The 18,531-nt window shown below is 38.5% G+C and overlaps 1 protein-coding gene across 2 annotated transcripts in view; it reads right to left on the minus strand.

The window, feature by feature from the left end:
* Window positions 1-566: 566 nt before the first annotated feature.
* Window positions 567-18,531, minus strand: part of RAB3C (RAB3C, member RAS oncogene family) — a 278,339-nt gene continuing 260,374 nt past the window's right edge. For both annotated transcript variants that reach the window (XM_008952751.3, XM_003827398.5), the window contains exon 5: window positions 567-8,786. In XM_008952751.3, the coding sequence (XP_008950999.2) occupies window positions 8,599-8,786 (188 nt within the window). In that variant the 3' untranslated portion in view covers window positions 567-8,598. The remainder of the gene's footprint in view (window positions 8,787-18,531) is intronic.

Genomic DNA, 18,531 nt, shown 5'->3' on the forward strand with positions numbered 1-18,531 from the left:
AAATAGATTGGTAGCTGGGTGCTTCCCCATGCCTTGAGGCCCGTGGCCAAGGAGATCCTGCACGGCATCCTAATCATCACTGCACCAAGCACTGTGCATTAAATGACACCCATTCCATTCACACATCCCATCCACATGTTGTCTCTGTTGACCGCCCTTGCCTGGGCTATGCCAGTAGGGTGCTAAGTGATCATCAAACCTTAGACTTCTGATTTAGGGACACATGGTCTTCAAGTTGCAGACCTGAAGACCTTTTACTCCCTTAGCAGCTATTCTTGATCCTACAGCTAAGCTTTGTAACTCTGGAACCCAGTCAGTTGGGTCAGTTAGAAAGTTATCGACCTTGAAAGATTACAAGTATTAGAATTCATTCCTGTGCCTAAGTCCAAATTCATGTGTGAGATACTCAAAGCCCTAAATGTGTTCACTCTTCATCTTCAGTTCAAACTCAGTGTTGTACCTAAGATTATAGAAGTGGGAGAAGAAATGGAAATAAGCATCCTAGGGTGAAAAATAATATGAATTGAAAGGAGATGAAAAACATTAATCAGACTAAGGCTAAGAAATTCAGGAATATAGTCTCTTAGATATTTATTGTAATCTTCAAGAAATAAAACAAACTCAAAGAACAAAAACCACTTTCTATACAGAATTCACATACAAACTGAATACCTAATAGAGCACATACCATTTTTACACAATTAATTTCAATAAAGATAATTAAAACTTCACAATGTGAATACACTTCATAGCTTTAAACCCACACAAGAGCTCCTGTGGACACATGAAGAGTCACAATATTTGCTATGCAGCAGTAGTTTTCAACTAAATGTCGGTCACTATATGAAAGCATTAAGCTGTTTTCAATATTTTCTTAAGAAGAGTTCCACAGTGCAGTCACTGAGAAGGGGCCAAATGTGCCTGGTTCCAAAGGAAGATCTTCATCTGTGCATTTCCAATGCCCTTTATGGGAAACATGGAGCTACAGAAAAATCTCTGGGTACACATCTGCCAGGTGGCATTAGGTCGGACAATCTCTCATGGTTTGGTGCACTGGTAAATGTCTAAATCAACTGCTGTAATATGGCATTAAAGCAATTTGCATATTGTGGCTGAGTCTTGAGCTGCTCAGCACAGAGGAATATGATGATGCAACAGCTTGTTTTCCTCATGGAGACCAAAAGATAGGGAGCTAAACTGGGGTAATTTGAGTGGTTTCAAAGGGCCAGTTTGGCTGTCTTAAGAAAACAATGATCTATAGCTGATAGCTTTGTCTCTCTTCCATTCAAAGGAAACATAACTGTGGCCTTTCCCACTTATTTTCCTGGCACAATCTCCTCACTACCTAATTCTTTCCGGAATTATGTTTGACCTCTTCAATGGAGCCCTCTCTGACTCTTCCAGTTCTTACAGGTCCCCCATTCTCTGTGTTCCTATACCCTGACATAACCTAGCATTTAGATTATATCTGGACTTTTCCCCCTTGTTCTCATTAGGGGCAGGAGCCATACCTCTTCCATGTTTGATTCCCACAGCACTGAGCATATGGGGTTCAATAACTATGTGACAACTAACTAAACATTCAACCACACCCTTAAATTATCATTCTAATATTGGCTACCTGCTTCCATTTTTTAAAAAATTTGGCACAAAGTTGTCACTAATCTCCCTATTTTACCCACCTTCACTTGACTTCTTCAGTGGATTTTGAGAGCTAAGAACAAATTTCAGTCTATCACAGTTACATTCAGGCCACATATCACCCACATAGACCAAATCCATTTAATATGATTGGCACATCCTCACATGTCAATCTCCAGCCAAGCACCATAGAGAGAACTGAAGGCTTTATATGATGAACACATGGCCATGGTCATCTAGAACCAACTGTCTTGCATCAATTTTAGTGAATAAGTCATAACTTGTTTTTCTTCCTAAGGGTTTCATGACTTACTCCACTAACTGAATGAAAAGGCAAAGTACAATATTAAAATGAATGCTTTGCCTTAGAAATGGCAAGTAGGAGTTTAAGACGGTTATTCTAATTTAAAATTCATATACATAAACATTTATAGCTTTTCATTATCCAGCAACTAGGCTTCAGTTCTTGATTTTGCATCTCAGTGAAGTTCCAGGCCACCAATTAGCATTAAACAAGGGAGTTTGAGGATGAATATATGAGTTTATGATGGCATTACAAAGTATTTAAGGATTCTGATTTGTTCCTCTTATATCACCAGTGTGGACAACTGAGAATTGAAAGTGAATACAACATTAGCTACAACCTAAAAATACATTGGTATTTTAGAATTCCCAGGGTTGACAGTGTTGAATTTGTAAATAAAATACAAGATTGAGTAACAATAAATTATACATACAAGTACAGAGGTGAAAATTCTTAGTAGACATATCATGTGATCAACCTTTCTGAGAAGAAAAACATGACTTTTCCTAATGCACATAGTTTCTCTTAGGTATCTAAATTAGTTGCTTAAAAGTAAAATGTACACTTTTATATGACACTTAAAGAAAATTTTGAGTTATAGAAGGAGATGCTTTTATAAAATAAATGAACAGCCATTCTGTCTTGACAATAAAATCCACAATTCTAAGAGATAAAATTGACACATATTTCCAGATACTAAATGTTTGGTTTTATAAGAAAAAAGTATTTTGAAGTAGGCACAGAGGGGTTTTACATGACACCAATAAGATATTTACTGTATAAACTGCACCACTAGACAAATACAGCTACAAGAAAATCATTTGACTAAGTCACACAGCTATCAAAGCATCTCACACATTCATTATAATTCACTCTTTCATACTAGTTTATATACACTGAGTGAGTCATTAAATATTGCACTTATTGGCCCATGAACCCTCAATTCTGAGGTGTTGAAAATAGAAAACAAATCTATTTTTATAACATATTTCATGCAACATTTAAGACATATCAGTTCTACAAACACCATTAAATAGTTGTACATTTGGACAGTCCAACGGTATCACATCACGTCTGACATTAACAATATATTAACAGGAATTACAGGACAGTTTTCCTTTAGCACGTATCCTAGGGATAATGAGACAATGCATGGAAAGCCATCATATTGATACAGCAAACAATACCCAAACTTTACTTTTACAAGAAGTATGGAACCACTTGACAGATGTAAGTCATGCTCACGTCCCTGAAAGGGCAGGTGTCTGAGGGGCTCAGGTACCATCTGTGTCTGTAAGAACAGCATTCACGAACCTAAGCAATACCTAGCCCCAAATAACATGAATGCAAAATAATTCGCATCAAGAAATAAAGCCACAGCCAACTCTCACTTGTCCACGATGAAGGAAATATTAACACAGGTGAATGAAATACACAGGTAACCTCAAACCTCATTTCAGCAAGTAATGACTATTTGAAACTCCACCCGTAATGGTTGCTGATGGGAAGTAAATGGTGAAATTTGAGTCTCATTTTCTATTCTTGGTCCTGTCATTCCATGAGGATAGTGTTTTGAAAAACTGCAGTAATTTAAAAGAAAGTCAGAAAGTAAAAGAGAACTGCAAATAGAAAGTTCAATTTGTCCACTAGCTAGATGGTCTGATCTTAACACTCGAGCTCTGAGTGAGGTTTTAAAATGACTCATTTCTGTTATCTAGAATGCTTGCAAAATGTATTTCCCCTCCACTCTCTCTGTTTGGAGGAAATTAATTATATGCACAGACTAATCAAACGAAATCAGTGTGAAGAACCAATTTTATGGACCTTATAAGTAAGATGTGAGTTATAGCTGGAACATAGTAAAAGCTCCCTTTTCCCTAGCACTGAGAAAGCACCATAGATGGAATTTTGCCTTCTTAAAAAAAAGTATCAGTGTTTACCTGATACCTTTGTATCAGGCGAGTGAGCGTGTGAGTGACTGTTGAGAAGGGCAGCACTGTATGTGTAATCTAAAAACAAATATTTCAATCTATCAAAGGGAAATATTATTTGACTGGAGTGTCAAGCATTTCTGTAAATATTTTTAAGAAAAAAAAATTTGTGAAATACCAGTAACAATAGGTAGATACATTTTAGATAAATCCCCCAGCTTGGTTTTTCCCTGTTAGGGGGTACTATATTTCTACAACCTAGAGCCCTTTAGATACAGTGCTGTGCAGGGGCAAAGGCTTTTTTATTCTGGTCATAAACTTCATCTTTTACTTAATTTGGCCCAGTAAATTCCATGATATAAAACAGGTTTATGTCTTTAATTGACTTTGGTCAAAAATTCACCTAAAATATGAAGAACTCCCAAAAGCTGGCTCAAAGGTTCAGCATATCAGAAAGACTTCACCATTTTACAGGCAAACTACTAAAGCGAAGGTAATCAATGCACACAGGCAGAGCTGAGCAGAGCTGTAGAGGTTGCATTTTCCAGGGAGTGACAGAAAGGCCACATGGGTGTAGTTGCTCATGTGGCACCCGGACAGCACACTAAGTGACTATACACGCAAAGGAACAGAGTTCCGGGTTCTAGTCATGCAAACTGTAATTGTGAGAGAAAGGGTTCTTCAGATGGACAGGCCAGCTCTGAAGTATGCCACACCAAAAATACCTGATTGAGCATTCCAGTAGTACTATGAAGATTATTAACAAACACACAGTAACTTTTTGGTCTAGAAGAGTTTTAGTTATGACTTTTCTTTATAAATAAGATTCATATCACAGTTTTTCACATGCAGGTGTTACCTACCTCAGCTTGGTATAGCTTGGTAGTTTGGATATGCTTTTAATATAGTCCCACAAATGCCACACTGTTAACTAAAATATCACATAGTACATCCTCAACCATGCACTAAGATACATGTTGGATAAAGCACGTCACAATGAACCACTGATTATGGACTACCATGCTCTAAAATTAATGTTGCTTCATGGAAGTTCAGTTAATAGTGGAATGTATTTAACTTTTAAAAGAGAAGAAGAAGGTTGTATATACCCGAAAGTCTATCGTCAGCATAGATGTATTTAAAATTGAAAGTTTAAATTGGTTCCTTAAAAAATAACCAGTGTACTAAACAAAAGGCCTATAATTAATATGAGTAAGATTTAAGTAGGTGAAATATATATTTGTTTAGTGAGTGTTTTGATGTCTTATATAATTTGGGTTGTAACTTTGTAGATTTTGTTTATTATCACAATGCCACAACTTTCTGCTACAACTGAAGGCATCGTCATAGTTTTCTTTCCAAGTAAAAATCTTAGCACTTAGTTACCAGCCAGCAAAAAAATACTGAACTTCAAGTGACCCTAAGGAGGAACTAGAAGAACCTCCTAGCTTTCACAGTCATTAGAAGTTCATCAAGGCAGTTGGAGCTGTTCACTGGGGGCAGCAACAATGAACTGATTCATTGTCCTGAAGCAATTCCTTTTATGAGCATGTAGATGCGATGCTAACATTCAAACTGCCCTCTTAGGACGCTTTGTGCACCTTCTACTTCCATCCCCATCTCCAAAAACTGAAATGCTGATTCACTCTGAGGATGGCTATTTAAGTCAAATAATTTTCAGTCTAATTTTTCAGTTGCATTAGGAAAAGAAAGGAAGGTACCAACACCAAAGCTCTTGGAAGAATCAATTTGGAACAGTTCAGGTTTATTCCTAAGGGTATCTAGAGGAGTGAAAGTGGTCAGATAATGAGTAGCAAAGGAAAATAAATTCATACTTAAAACACTAATTTAATTGCATCAAAGACAAGAGATAAATGTGTATAACTTACAAACCAACAGGAGTATGTACTTTTTAAAAGTCTTGTTCTTTTAAATATAAATTTAGTTAGGCCATTGATAAAAATGACCTGCATTTATTTATGTATTTAGACTATTGATAGATGATGGTATAGTGTGTGTGTGTGTGTGTGCATGTGTGTGTTGGCCAAAAGGCTGAAAAACCTTGGAACTATAATGTTATAATTTATAAGTAACATAGCTCAATGCCAATGAAAGCCCACTTAGTTTACCTTGGGTTGGTCCCACCATTTGCCAAATTTGATGTTAAAACCCGGATTTTTTGATGCAATTACAGCAGGAGCATTTAAGTGTTCTTTCTCTTGAGCTCTGTGACTGTTTCTCTGGAAACCTCTCATTGAATTATTTGGAATGGAAATCCTAACAGGCTGGGAGTTTCAGAACTGAGAATCAATGAAAAAGGCTTCACTTCCATTGGGGTTTAGAAATTAGAAAGTATCAGATGTTTCTTGGCAATGACATTGGGGCTATTGTTGCGTGTCTCTCCCCTGACTGGCATAAAATGTTTCCACTTCGGGATGTTTGACACTGTGTAAGTGGGAGCTTGGCTTAGGGCTTCCCGTCTAAGGGCCAATTAACTTCAACAGCAATCAGTTCTTCAGGGAAGGGGTTTTCAGCAGAGCAAAACTCTGCTCTTTCACTTTTAAATACTGTCTCATTTTGCTTTTCATTTTACCACAATACACACATCAAGGTCCTTTTGAAAAAGCCATCAGAATATTCTTTCTAAGCTTTTTACATCTATGTGTGGGATGAGGGCTGTGAAGGAGGATGGGAAGGGTTTCCTGGCTTTATTAGTTCCTTTTAGATTGTAAAAGTGAGCTTAATAGCTATATCATTTAACATGGCCACATTCTGGCCCAAGTTACAGAAATATTATAACATTGTACAAACAGACTACTGCTGCAAACAAATCTGTTTTTATGCTTCCTGCTTCTTTCTCTCCCGTCACTGTAATTCCTGTGATTTTGAAGTTGGTTGCCCCGTTAAAAACTAATAAAACATTAATGTTTTCTTGTCTTTACTATGCTAAGGTTTGCTTTGTAGGGCGCCAAAGTAGAAATGTACTACTGATTAGTGGATCTTCAACTAGGAAGGTGAGAAATAACATGGAAATGCTTAAAGCATTCCAAATGCTCTCTCCCCTAATTTCCAACTTTTGACTTACTAATGTGTGTGACCTAGTTCTGTGACTTTTAAGGATTTATTCTCCAAAGATATCTTTAGATGTATGCCTGTTTCATTTGCATCCAATACTTTCATGGGAAGCCTCTCTATTTTTGAGAAGAGGAAAAAAATTCTTTGACATAACCACCAAAAAAGTAGAAAGTTCACTTAACGAAACTATCCTTCCAAATCTGCGCAAATAATTCCTGCTGCCTTCCTAAATCCTAGCTTTAAATAATGCTGGACAGTGATACAGAGGCCAAGTTTCCCTGTTGCTCTCTGTACAGCTGGTAGGATTTGTTGTTTTCTCTTTATTCATATAGGTCCTTTAGGAAGTTTGTGATACAAAATTAGAATGCTCCAGTGGTTTCCTCCCTCTTTTAAATTGCTATGGACCCTAAATATTTCTGAAATTGAAATACTACAGTTTTAGAATGTTTCCTGTGTAACTTAAGCATTCATGTAATAGGAATATGCTTTAGAATTTATGAACATCTGGACTTAAAAAGATGATTAAAGATTAAAATTTTCCTTTTTCTCAACTGGGAACCCTTTGAAATCTGATTTAAATAGCATCTAAACAGGTAAAAGAACTTAGCTGAGGTTTGAGAAGATGGCCGTGTGTGGGGAGGCAAGTCTACATCCTACGGAAAGAGGAGCCCTAACAAGCTTCAACATAAGCTCTAGTCCAAGAGTTGGTGATGGTTCCAGAAAGTGATGGTGGTGGTGGTGTGCATTATGGGGGTTGGGGAAGGCAAGTCATTGAAAAATAAGGGGGCTTGGACCTTGGAATTCCATAGCTACTCATACCCTTCTTGGTTAAAATGCTTGTTGCATAACTGGCATTCAGTAGATATGTCTCAATCTGTTCAATGATGTTGAATATTCACAGAATTGGGAAGGATCAGTGGAAAAAGCAGTCCTGGGTAGATACTTGCTTATTTAAACGTGTAAACGAAGATTATTGTTAAATAGCCCCAGTCAGGTAATATTAATGACTTAGGAAAATTGCAAGAACCTTAAAAACAACATTTCAATTTCTTTATAGGCCAATGATCTCCTCAGTTATTAATAACAGTGAAATAAAGACACAGTTCCCAACAGTAAACTGACCAGACTCGTGACAGCGTCCCTAATCATGAGAAAAACTTCCATTTGATTTTCAACTAAGAGTAAAGCAAATGAAGTCTTGTGACTTCTTCCTCTGCACGCACGCGGGCATGTGTGCACACACATACACACACACACACAAGCAATTCCTTGGTCATCATTCCTACAAGTGAATAGCATAATTTGAATCAATGGGACAAAAGCCAGTTGTAGTGAGATTATAGTCTGATGTCCCAGAAGTAGTCTGAGAACAAATTTGAAACAAAAAGAGCCTAGCAGACAAATAAATAACAAGTCACATGCAGGTATCAGATGTTTATAGATGGATAGTCCTTATAAATTTAAGATCACATATTTGCCACATATTAAACAGGAAAGCTCCCAAGAATTGAATGCGTACGAGCCATTGACATCAATTTATTCCTCCAAATAATTGTTAGGCAGTATAAATGAAGGCTAATAGACCATTTACAAATGCTGTTTGTTGGCAACCAGAGCCCCCTGGAGCTGCCTGTGTGCACGGGGACACTAGCAGGCACAGTTGGGCTGCGGTGGAGGAGGAGTTTCCTTGAGTCTCGTGTTCTGCTTTGCAGCAGTGATGGCAGGATCAGTCTCCAAACTCTCTGACATTTTGTCGCAGATGATATCCACAAGGCGCTCAAATGTCTGCTTGACATTAATGTTGTCCTTGGCACTTGTTTCAAAAAACTCAAACCCTGGAAGAAACACACAGAAACACATCTTGGTTATTTTGCATTTCTGAAATTAAATGGGACTTGATTATGGCTTTCAATAGTGATGAGGTGATGGTGAGACATCAGTGGGTGGTAGGTTTGGGGTAGGTAAGAGATTAGAGGTGGGCATGAGGTACCATTTAAGCAAATGCTACCATCTCTTACTCCATTAACCAAAAACAAAAGAGTTATAAAGTGGAATTGGTGATGTTCACATTTTATTTTTCTCTATTGATTCATTTGCATTATCAGCATGACTGAATAGATTAAAAATATTCTATTGCAAGAGTTAGTAATGACAACAGTAAGAATCCTCAATACCAAATCTATCTGTAAGAATCTTCAATGCTAAGTCTAGATTTTCCATCCCTTCCCTCAACCCCTAGTGCACCATGTAGACTCTTGCAATCTTTTCGTGGCATTATTTGGCATCTTATTCTGTTTTTATTTCCAGATTCTACCAAAATTTTTAATTTCAATTTTTAAAATCAATTTAAAGCTCAGAAGGCTTGGTGTGCATATTCTGCTATAAAAGGGAATACCAAGCTCCAATATAATCCAGCTCTAACTTTTCCATGTCTGCCCTGCTGCTGCCTAATGATTGGTCTGAGAGTGGGCTTCTAGTAAATTTTCAGTATCTGAAAGGACACAAGATGGCACTGAAGAGTCATAAGATTTACCTTAAACCTGCTTCAACCTCCTTCAGAAAATTTTTGAGTAGTGTTATTCCAACAGCCCTCCAGGGCTTTGTATACCTCTGCACCTATCAGCTGGGTGCTGATTTTTCCATAGCTTCTGTTATCCATCAGCAGGAATGTTTTTACCAACATCTGGGAAAGGGCACTTGGTAAATTTCAAATGAGCTGCCAGAGATTGTTAAGAAGTTACAAAATGCAGCAACAGTTTCACACTTTCACCTATGTGCCACTGTACCTGGGCAGAAGCAGCCTTAGTATGCTGCTCTGTACACAGTCTTATCACTCTATTGTTTGCATTCACATTCCACTGGCTGAGCTTGCCAGTCAGTTGCCATGACAACCTCCCCACTAGGCCAGCCAGAGATTGCTCTGGTCCATTCAGGGGACGTTGATTTAGGATGTGTTGGGCTGAACACAGAAAGGCTTTTCTAATCCATTCTGAATTTTACACCCTATAAATCCTTCTGGTTACATCTGGCCCTATCTCAGAGGAGCCACATGGATTCAAAATGATTAAATCATGTGATTTCATCCCAGCTCCTGGGGCCAAAGGAAAAAGAACAGATTAATATTTTGCATCCATGTCAAAATCCCTCAAATAACCTAGAAATACTTATTTTCTTAAATAGTATTGAAGCTAGACAACAAAAGGCAAGTGTCGTGAGTTAAAATCTCCAACTTAGTCATTATACTATTTGGTTCAATGACTACATCTGAGCTTGAATTTCACTAGCTACTTTCTTGTTAAAATCCACATGAATAACTGCAGGATTGGGGTTGAACATCAGTAGAGTCAAGGTTCTATAAAATAGAGCTGGATATTTCAAGCCATTGTGGCTTGTATTTTTCTTTCCTTTTGTCTCTCTGGACAATGCTTATATGGCTCTCTTATAGTCTACATTTTAAAAATCTACAGATAAGGCCATCTGGTGTTAACAGAGCTCTCTTTTATAATGTTTGTGCAGTCTTTAGAGCTAGATCATTCAACTTCCAGTAATTCAATCCAGATTTGGGGAAAGGCAAGCATGGATCTAAGCAAGATCCTTGTTGCTAAGATATCAGAACTATTGGCATGCTTGTGGTGATTTTCCCAGACCTAATGGGAGGATGCTTTATGTCATAAGATACCAAGAACCCACTGAAGAATTCAAGATCCCTGAATGAGGCTTTGAAGAAAAAACATCCAAGAATTTGGTACAAAGGTCTCATTTACAAGTTCAATTTTTTCATCTCTTTTGCTAACACTTCTTGTACTTATTAGTATGATTTGGGAAGTCACTGAGCTTGAACGGTATCATAAAAGATTTAGCTATTATGAAAAGATGATAATCCACACAAGGTTTTATCAAATGTGACTCCTTTACCCTGGGCATCTCAACACCCTATCATCATATTGGTATACAATTTGAGGTCAGTAAAATTATCTTTGATCTCAGAAGCCAACATGATCTCAGCTTCTCAACCTTAACTGGAACCCTAAGAATATGTGGCTATTAAAGAGACAATGTGCCAGAAATAATGGCACCTATTTATTCAGCATGCTGAGGAGACATCATGATATGGTGAGAGATAGATTATCAGTCAAAAGATGTGGGATCTAGCCCCACTTACCAACACTTCTAGCTTTGGGACCATGAACAAGTCACTTTAAAAAAAATCCTTAATTTCCTTATTTATGACATTTGCCTTACTTAACTTACAGGGTTATCATGAGGCTAAAATGAGAAAAGATAGGCATAAGTGCCAAGCAAACTAGAAAATGCTATGATAACAACAATAGCAATAATAAACTAACATTTGTTGAATGATTACTATATAATAGGTACTATTCAGAGCATTTTATACATTTTAACTCATTTTATCCATTAGTAGGTACCATTATTTTCTCCAATTTACTGATGAAATAGAGGCAGAAAATGGCTCCGTAATTTGCTCAAGTATTTCCTTGCTCAGCTAGTAAATGGCAAAGCTGGAACATGAACTACTAACTTGTACACTCTCCTGCTTCTCCAGATACACTGAAAAAGTAAGCTACCATTTTGTTTTGGCTAAATTGTAAGTCCTATGTTAATTAACAATCACAATATACCATAAACTTTCATCAAGTTAAATAATCAGAAAATAATTAACTAGATTTAACACTGCCAGTAAACCAAATGAAACAATCTTTCTTGGTGATTCCAAAAGTACTCTGATATCTTATACTGCTCAAGATTCATCAAGATGGTCATCATGACAGCTGTATTTCTATACAGAATTCTAGATTTATAGATATACAAAGTTACGGAGGCTGGGTGTGGTGGCTCATGCCTGTAATCCCAGCACTTTTGGAGGCTGAGGCGGGTAGATCACCGAGGTCAGGAGTTCGAGACCAGCCTGGCCAACATGGCGAAACCCTGCCTCTACTAAAAATACAAAAATTAGCCAGGCGTTGTGGCACGTGCCTGTAGTCCCAGCTACTCAGGAGGCTGAGGCAGGAGAATCGCTTGAACCTGAGATGTGGAGGTTGCAGTGAGCTGAGATCGCACCACTGGCACTCCAGCCTGGGTGACAGAGCGAGACTCCATCTCAAATAAATAAATAAATAAAGGTTCTGGAAATTAAAGTGCTTCTCATTGACCAGATATGCTGGGATCTCTTGTCATAAGTTTGTCATAAAATAAGATATTCAGGATCAAAATCAATATCAGTAGTATTTTAGCATTTAGTAGTTTAGATTTGGGGTACAGTGTTTAGAAAATCAAGTGGGGCTTGATTTTCTATCCAAGCGAATCAGTCTTTTCATTCAATCATCTGTGTATGAGGATGCTCATGCCCTCAACTGTGTGTGCCCATGGGTGCTTAAAGCTCATGGCCTAAGTTATAACCACTAATGCAACCATTACAGCCTTTGTTCTTTCACTAACTCAGATTTTATGGCTGTTACCTCCCAGTATCTCTGTATTTTGAGATCAGTTCTCAGTATTTTGAGCTTGTTCTGAGAAATCTTTAATCTCCCATTCGTACACACCAACGTCAGTGGGAAGCTGGATCAATGATACTTCAGAAACAGAGTCTTATAACTTTGAAGATCACTTCCAATCTACTGGGTAGAAGAATGTGGTTCAGCAAGATCAAATAAGTAGCCCAAAGTCACACAGCAAGCCGATTGTGAAGTCTGACAAAGACCTCCTGATAAATAAGTTACTGATTTAGCTTACAGCCTTGAACACCTGTCTCTCAGACTACATCATCCAGAATTAGTATTTTCAGCTCATGTAGGTTTCTTCATCAGCAAATCAGTGAAGACTTTCACTTAACTGTAGAAACTCTGATCATTCTTTCTCATCCTTCCCTTAACAAAGCCTTTCTAATCTCTTTGGCAGAGGCAAGCGGCACTGTTCGTGAGATGCATGAGCTTTGCACTGTGGTCCAGCACATCTCTGTTGTAGGCTTCCTCATGCCTGATCCTGAAAGGGTCACTCCTACCCTTTCCAAAAACCACTACAGGTACAGCAGGACACTAATCCCTTCAGGTTCACCTGATGTTAGGGACCAAATAAAAGCTTGGAAAGGTTTTGTTTGATAAAACATGTTAGCTATGCTGAGGAAAGAGGAGCAGAAGCAAAAGCCAACCTGTGTCCTCTTCATGGTGGACACTGAAAGAGCAAGCAGAGAGAGGCAGTGTAAGCCAGACTACACTCTAGTGACAAACGGCTGTGATTCTACACCCTGACTTCATAGGATTGGAGGTTCACCCTCATTAGAATCACCTAAATTGTGGGCTGGGTGCCATAGCTCACGCCTGTAATTCCAGCACTTTGGGAGGCCACGGTGGGAGGATCGCTTGAGCTCAGGAGTTCAAGACCAACCTGGCCTACATAGTAAGACACCACCTCTACAAAATATACAAAGATTAGCTGAGTGTGGTGCCACAATTCTGTAATCCCAGCTACTCAGGAGGCTGAGGTGGGAGGACCGCTGAGCCTGGGAGGTCAAGGCTGCAGTGAGCAGTGTTCACGTCACTGCACTCCAGCCTGGGTGACAGAGCAAATCACCTGAAGTGCTTAAAAGTTTCTGAACTCCACTCTACACATACTGAACAATGGGAATCAAGAGGGGTGTATGGGGCTTCAGAATATGCATTTTTAACAGGTTCCTTGGGAGGTTTCTTACGCACATTTAAGGTTAAGATTTACCCTCCTCTGTACACCCATGTTCAGAGCAGCATTATTCACGATAGCCAAAAGGTAGAACTAATCCAAGTGCCTATCAACCTATGAATGGATAAACAAAATGTGTTATATATAAACAATGGAATATTATTCAATTTTAAAAGAAAGGAAATTTTCACACGTTATAACATGAATGAACCTTGAGGACATTATGCTAAGTGTAATAAGCCAGTCACAAAAAGACAAATACTGATTCATGCTACAACATGGATGAACTGTGAAAATAGTATTCCAAGTGAAAAAAGCCTGACATAAAGGACCATATCTCATATGAGACCATTTTATAAAAAATGCCCAGAATAGGTAAATCTATAAGACAGGAAGCAGATTAGTAGCTTCCTAAGCTGGGGTAGAGAGTGAGGGAAAAGGCAGAGTGAATGCTGATGGGCAGGGGGCTTCTTTCTGGGGTTATGAAAATATTGCAAAATTGACTGTGATGAAGGTGGCACAGTCCTGTGAACATACTAAAAACCACTGAATTGTACACTTCAAATGGGTGAATTTTATGGTATATGAATTATACCTTTATAAAACTATATATACACATATATACATATATGTATACCTATATGTATATATATGTATATATACATATATACACACACACACACACACATATATATATATATATATAGTAAGAATCGCTGTACTAAATGAATGAGAATGTATGTTGCCCTTAGAGATTTTTCTGCGAAACCCCATGGCCGATTGGGGAAACCATTCTGGTGACTGGCAGAATCCCCTACCACAAAATGGTTCCCATGCTCAACAAGAACCCTTCTTACAGGTGTTTAAATCTAATCCTTTTTGCTCTGGTCTCAATGGAGATGAAAGAGCAGCTGCTTTTCAAGGAGGGCATTCTAATACCTTCCGGTGCACGTGAAGAACATGAACCCACACTTCCTGGCTGTGGCGCAGGCCTGATTTGCCGACACTCTTCTGTCCACTTTGCTCCCAGGAGGTCCTTAGAGCAAAGGAAGCCTCAGAGAAGGCTGAGGCCTTTTCACATTGATACCCACAGGGCAGCAAGCAGGGCCTTAGGCCAGAAGTGTGCTGCTCACTGAGGTGGCAGGCTCCAGGATGTCACTCTGGCACTTGAAGAGTACTGGAACGTCAGAGCACCCTAGGGGACTCCATTCCACATGTGACTGCATTGTGTTAATGGTAATAATCACAATTACAGTATTGCACACTTAACCACCTCTTCCCCCGCTTTCTCCAGTGCATTACAACAATCTTACAGGAAACACTTGATTCATTTCCACCCATCAATAGCTACACCATATTGTGAAATGCCATTTGTTTTTATGAGATGTTCTGCGGCACTGTTGCTCTTTTTTTAACCCCAGGGAAACATCGCTTGGGGCACTCTGATCTTTTAAACTTTACTTTGAAAGAAAAATCACAACTGATATATTTTTTTTTCTGTAGAGAGGAAATAGCCACTAAAGTCACACTGCAATAAATTATTTTCATCTCCAATTGTTAAAAATCTGTGATTTGTTCTTAAGTTTCTATTCCCAAACTCCTAAATGAGAAAATCTTCTTTTTCCAGATTCTAGTTACAGTTCCAATGTCTTGTCTCCCCTTTCCTGTGGAACTGGATGGACCAGAACTGCAAGGAAAGGTCATTCTGCTACCGGGTGGGTGACATTTGAGCCAGAAGTAGGGATTGCTGAGCAGCAGGACAAACTGGCATATTAGCTCGTCCTCTACTGGGCCCCAGCCCAGAGACAGGCTTTAGGAAGAGAAGTGGGAGGTAAGGCTTTTGATCAATTTGCCTGAAGAAGGGCCAAAATTGCAGACCAAAGCTGTAGAAAAGCAAGAATAGGCTAGTGCTACTAAAAAAATGGTATTTCAGCCCCTGAGTCTGTGTCTTTAGCCAGGCATGACCAGATGGTAGCATTTTCCTGCTTCTGTTAGAATTCTGAAACTATGCAATGGTCAGTCTATGGCCTTAACAAATCCTGGTCCATAATATAAGAAGATGGACATTAGGGATGTACAAAGGTTAATCACCATGATCTAATTTCAGAACATTGTCATCACCCCCCAGAAAGAAACTTTGCATCCAAAAGCAATCACCCCTCATTCCTTGACCACCTCCATACTACGTGTGTTTTGCTCCGCAATTAGAATGTACATTCCACTGTGCTTCTCCATATCTCTAGAGATAGTAACATAGTGCCCAGCATGAGCAGTTGTCCAGTAGATGTTGGCTAATTAAAGGGTTTTTTTTAACTTTTGAAATTTTTGTGGGTATATAGTAGGTGTATATATTTATAGGGTTAATTAAAGAATAGATTTCTGTTAATTGGCTGGGAGAAGCAGTGGGGTTAATGGGGAAATGGAGAGAAAGAGAATCACTTTTCCTTTGTTTTTAGTTATGACGTGACTAAACCAGTGAACAATTCTGTCAGCCATATCATTTTTAGATGGAGTTTACCAAGCATGGAATTTCACAAAATATTGTTTTGGTTTTGCCCTGTGGGAAATTTATGATATAAAACAAATTAAACCAGCTCTATTTACTCACAAGGAAAGACATATTTCTGAAAAAATTTGAAGAAATGCAAGATCGTTACACTTCAACACCTGAACTAAGAACTATTAAAGTGCTGAGAAGTCGATGTTCTGTCATATTGGTTTTAATAAAGAGATAAGGATCATTTATGATTGGCAGAGTGGCTGCTTATATGCAAAGAGTGCTAAGTGTTTTAAAAGAGTTTTTTCTCTGAAATGGGTTAAATATAACCTTTGTAACTTCTTAACATTTCAATAGGCTTTCAATGATAAAGGAGACAATTTCCAGCTCAGCCTATTTATGAATTGTCAACAAAAACATTGATAACTTCTGTCTGTTTAGGATTTTCAGGTTACAATAACATATGCATTATCAATTAGGAAGTTATTTTTGCTGTGAAGGATACATATGAAATAGAGCAAATAGTGTAATACATTTTTAATTACTAGGGCCCAAACGAATGAAATTTCATTGTGATATCAAAGGATATGGAATCTTAAATGTAACTAACATTTATTAAGTACATACTATATGCACATACTACGCTAGGCCTTTTTGCATTTATTTTCTAATCCTGTAACCAGCCCCATGAAGTAGGTGACTTTACGAGGCTCATTTTACAGTTGCGAAAATGGTTGAGTCACACGCTTGGTAAACCAGGACAAGATCTAAAATCTGACTCTAAAGTCCACACTCTTAACCTTTGTACATCCCTAATGTCCATCTTCTTATATTTTGGCAGTGTTCCACTAGCTGTTGGCTTCATTTACAAGTTCTTGGGATTTCTTATCCTTTCTAATATGTACTAATATCTGCCAATTCTTAAAATCAAGAAATTCTTCTCGAGGTCTATATCTACCTCCTTTCAATAGTAACACAGCCTAGACACAGAACACTATGTGAAGCTTCATACAAATGATTTTACTTTATATAGTGACAAATTCTGAAAGTTGTAATTAAATCATCCCTTGTCTTGATGAAGTTTGAATATGGAAAAGGAACTCTCTCCAGAAGCAGCTAGTTTTTTCACTGAACTCTCAAGGCAGAGGATGAGATGGTGATGAATCTTTCTTAGGATGGCTACTTCCTTGTCAAATAAAGCCAAGCCATGCAAATGCCAGTTAAGTAAAGTTAAGGGTAAAATAGAGAGAATAGGGCATAGTACCAAGATTTAGTGGAGAAAACTATTCTAATGGCTTACACAGATGAAATATCATGGGCCAGTCTGTACACAGCTGAAAGCAGGTGCCTACAGGCATCAAAGAGAATATATCTTTGGGATTTGGGACTGAGACAAGAAAAAGTCATCCACTGAGAATAAAGTTATTAAGTAAGTGCCACAAAGTCCATGAGATTAGCCATCTGCAGAAGGAATTCATTCCAAGATAGGATGAACAAACGATTTTCTGGTGAGAACAGCACACTTCTCAAAATCCATCAAGGGACTAGAGTGTCTCCCAAATTTCTCAGATGGAGGATAAGACTTCTCTTTTATCAGTAGTCTAATAAATGATAAAAATTTCAAGGTAAAACCATTAAAAGAAAATGGAGTTGATTTGTGTGAAGTCAAGGAAAAAAAGAGTCAAGGATTGAGAGTATTTACTGCCCAGTATGGTCAATGGGGAAATGAGAGGATGCCTGCACTGAGTTGGCTGAGTATACAGGTTTACTTGCTCTGTATCCCAATAAAGAGCATTGTACTTACTCAATGGTATCCCTTAACGTCACATGCCTGGCACATAGTGAGAGCTCAATAGGATAAGAAATACATGAGTAGAAAAGGACCAAGCAAGGAACAGACAGCTACGATTTGTGAAAGGGAGAATGCTAAGTGCAGCAAGAGACTGCAGACACACATAGGGTGATTTGAAATCACCATAGGGCTGTGTAGAAGCACCCAATCTCTGCAGACTTGTCTCTCCAAACTGGATCAGATCTGCCTGGAGTTAGGAAGGATTTTCCACTGAAGAGAAAATGTAAAATGATCCCCACCAGCCCCCACCGCCACCACAAACACCTATAGTCCTTACAAGAGGAGAATCCCAAAGCTCTTGCAAACCCTAAGCCCATTTTGGAGAGCTGCTAGGAATTCATGCAGCTGTATTGCCCTGTAGCAGGAGGACAAGGTTTGCACTCCCCATACCTCACACCCCTGTGAGCCAAGCTTCTGCAGCATAGCACCATCTTGAGACCAGAGCTACCTCTGGGGTCCACCCTTCTCTGGGGGCCAGTATCTACTGCACCTCTCCAGCACTGGGACTCCATTTTAATTCTGACAAGCTGATACAGGT

This window comes from Pan paniscus, chromosome 4 (assembly GCF_029289425.2).
Source record: "Pan paniscus chromosome 4, NHGRI_mPanPan1-v2.0_pri, whole genome shotgun sequence".
Taxonomy (NCBI): Eukaryota; Metazoa; Chordata; class Mammalia; order Primates; family Hominidae; genus Pan; species Pan paniscus.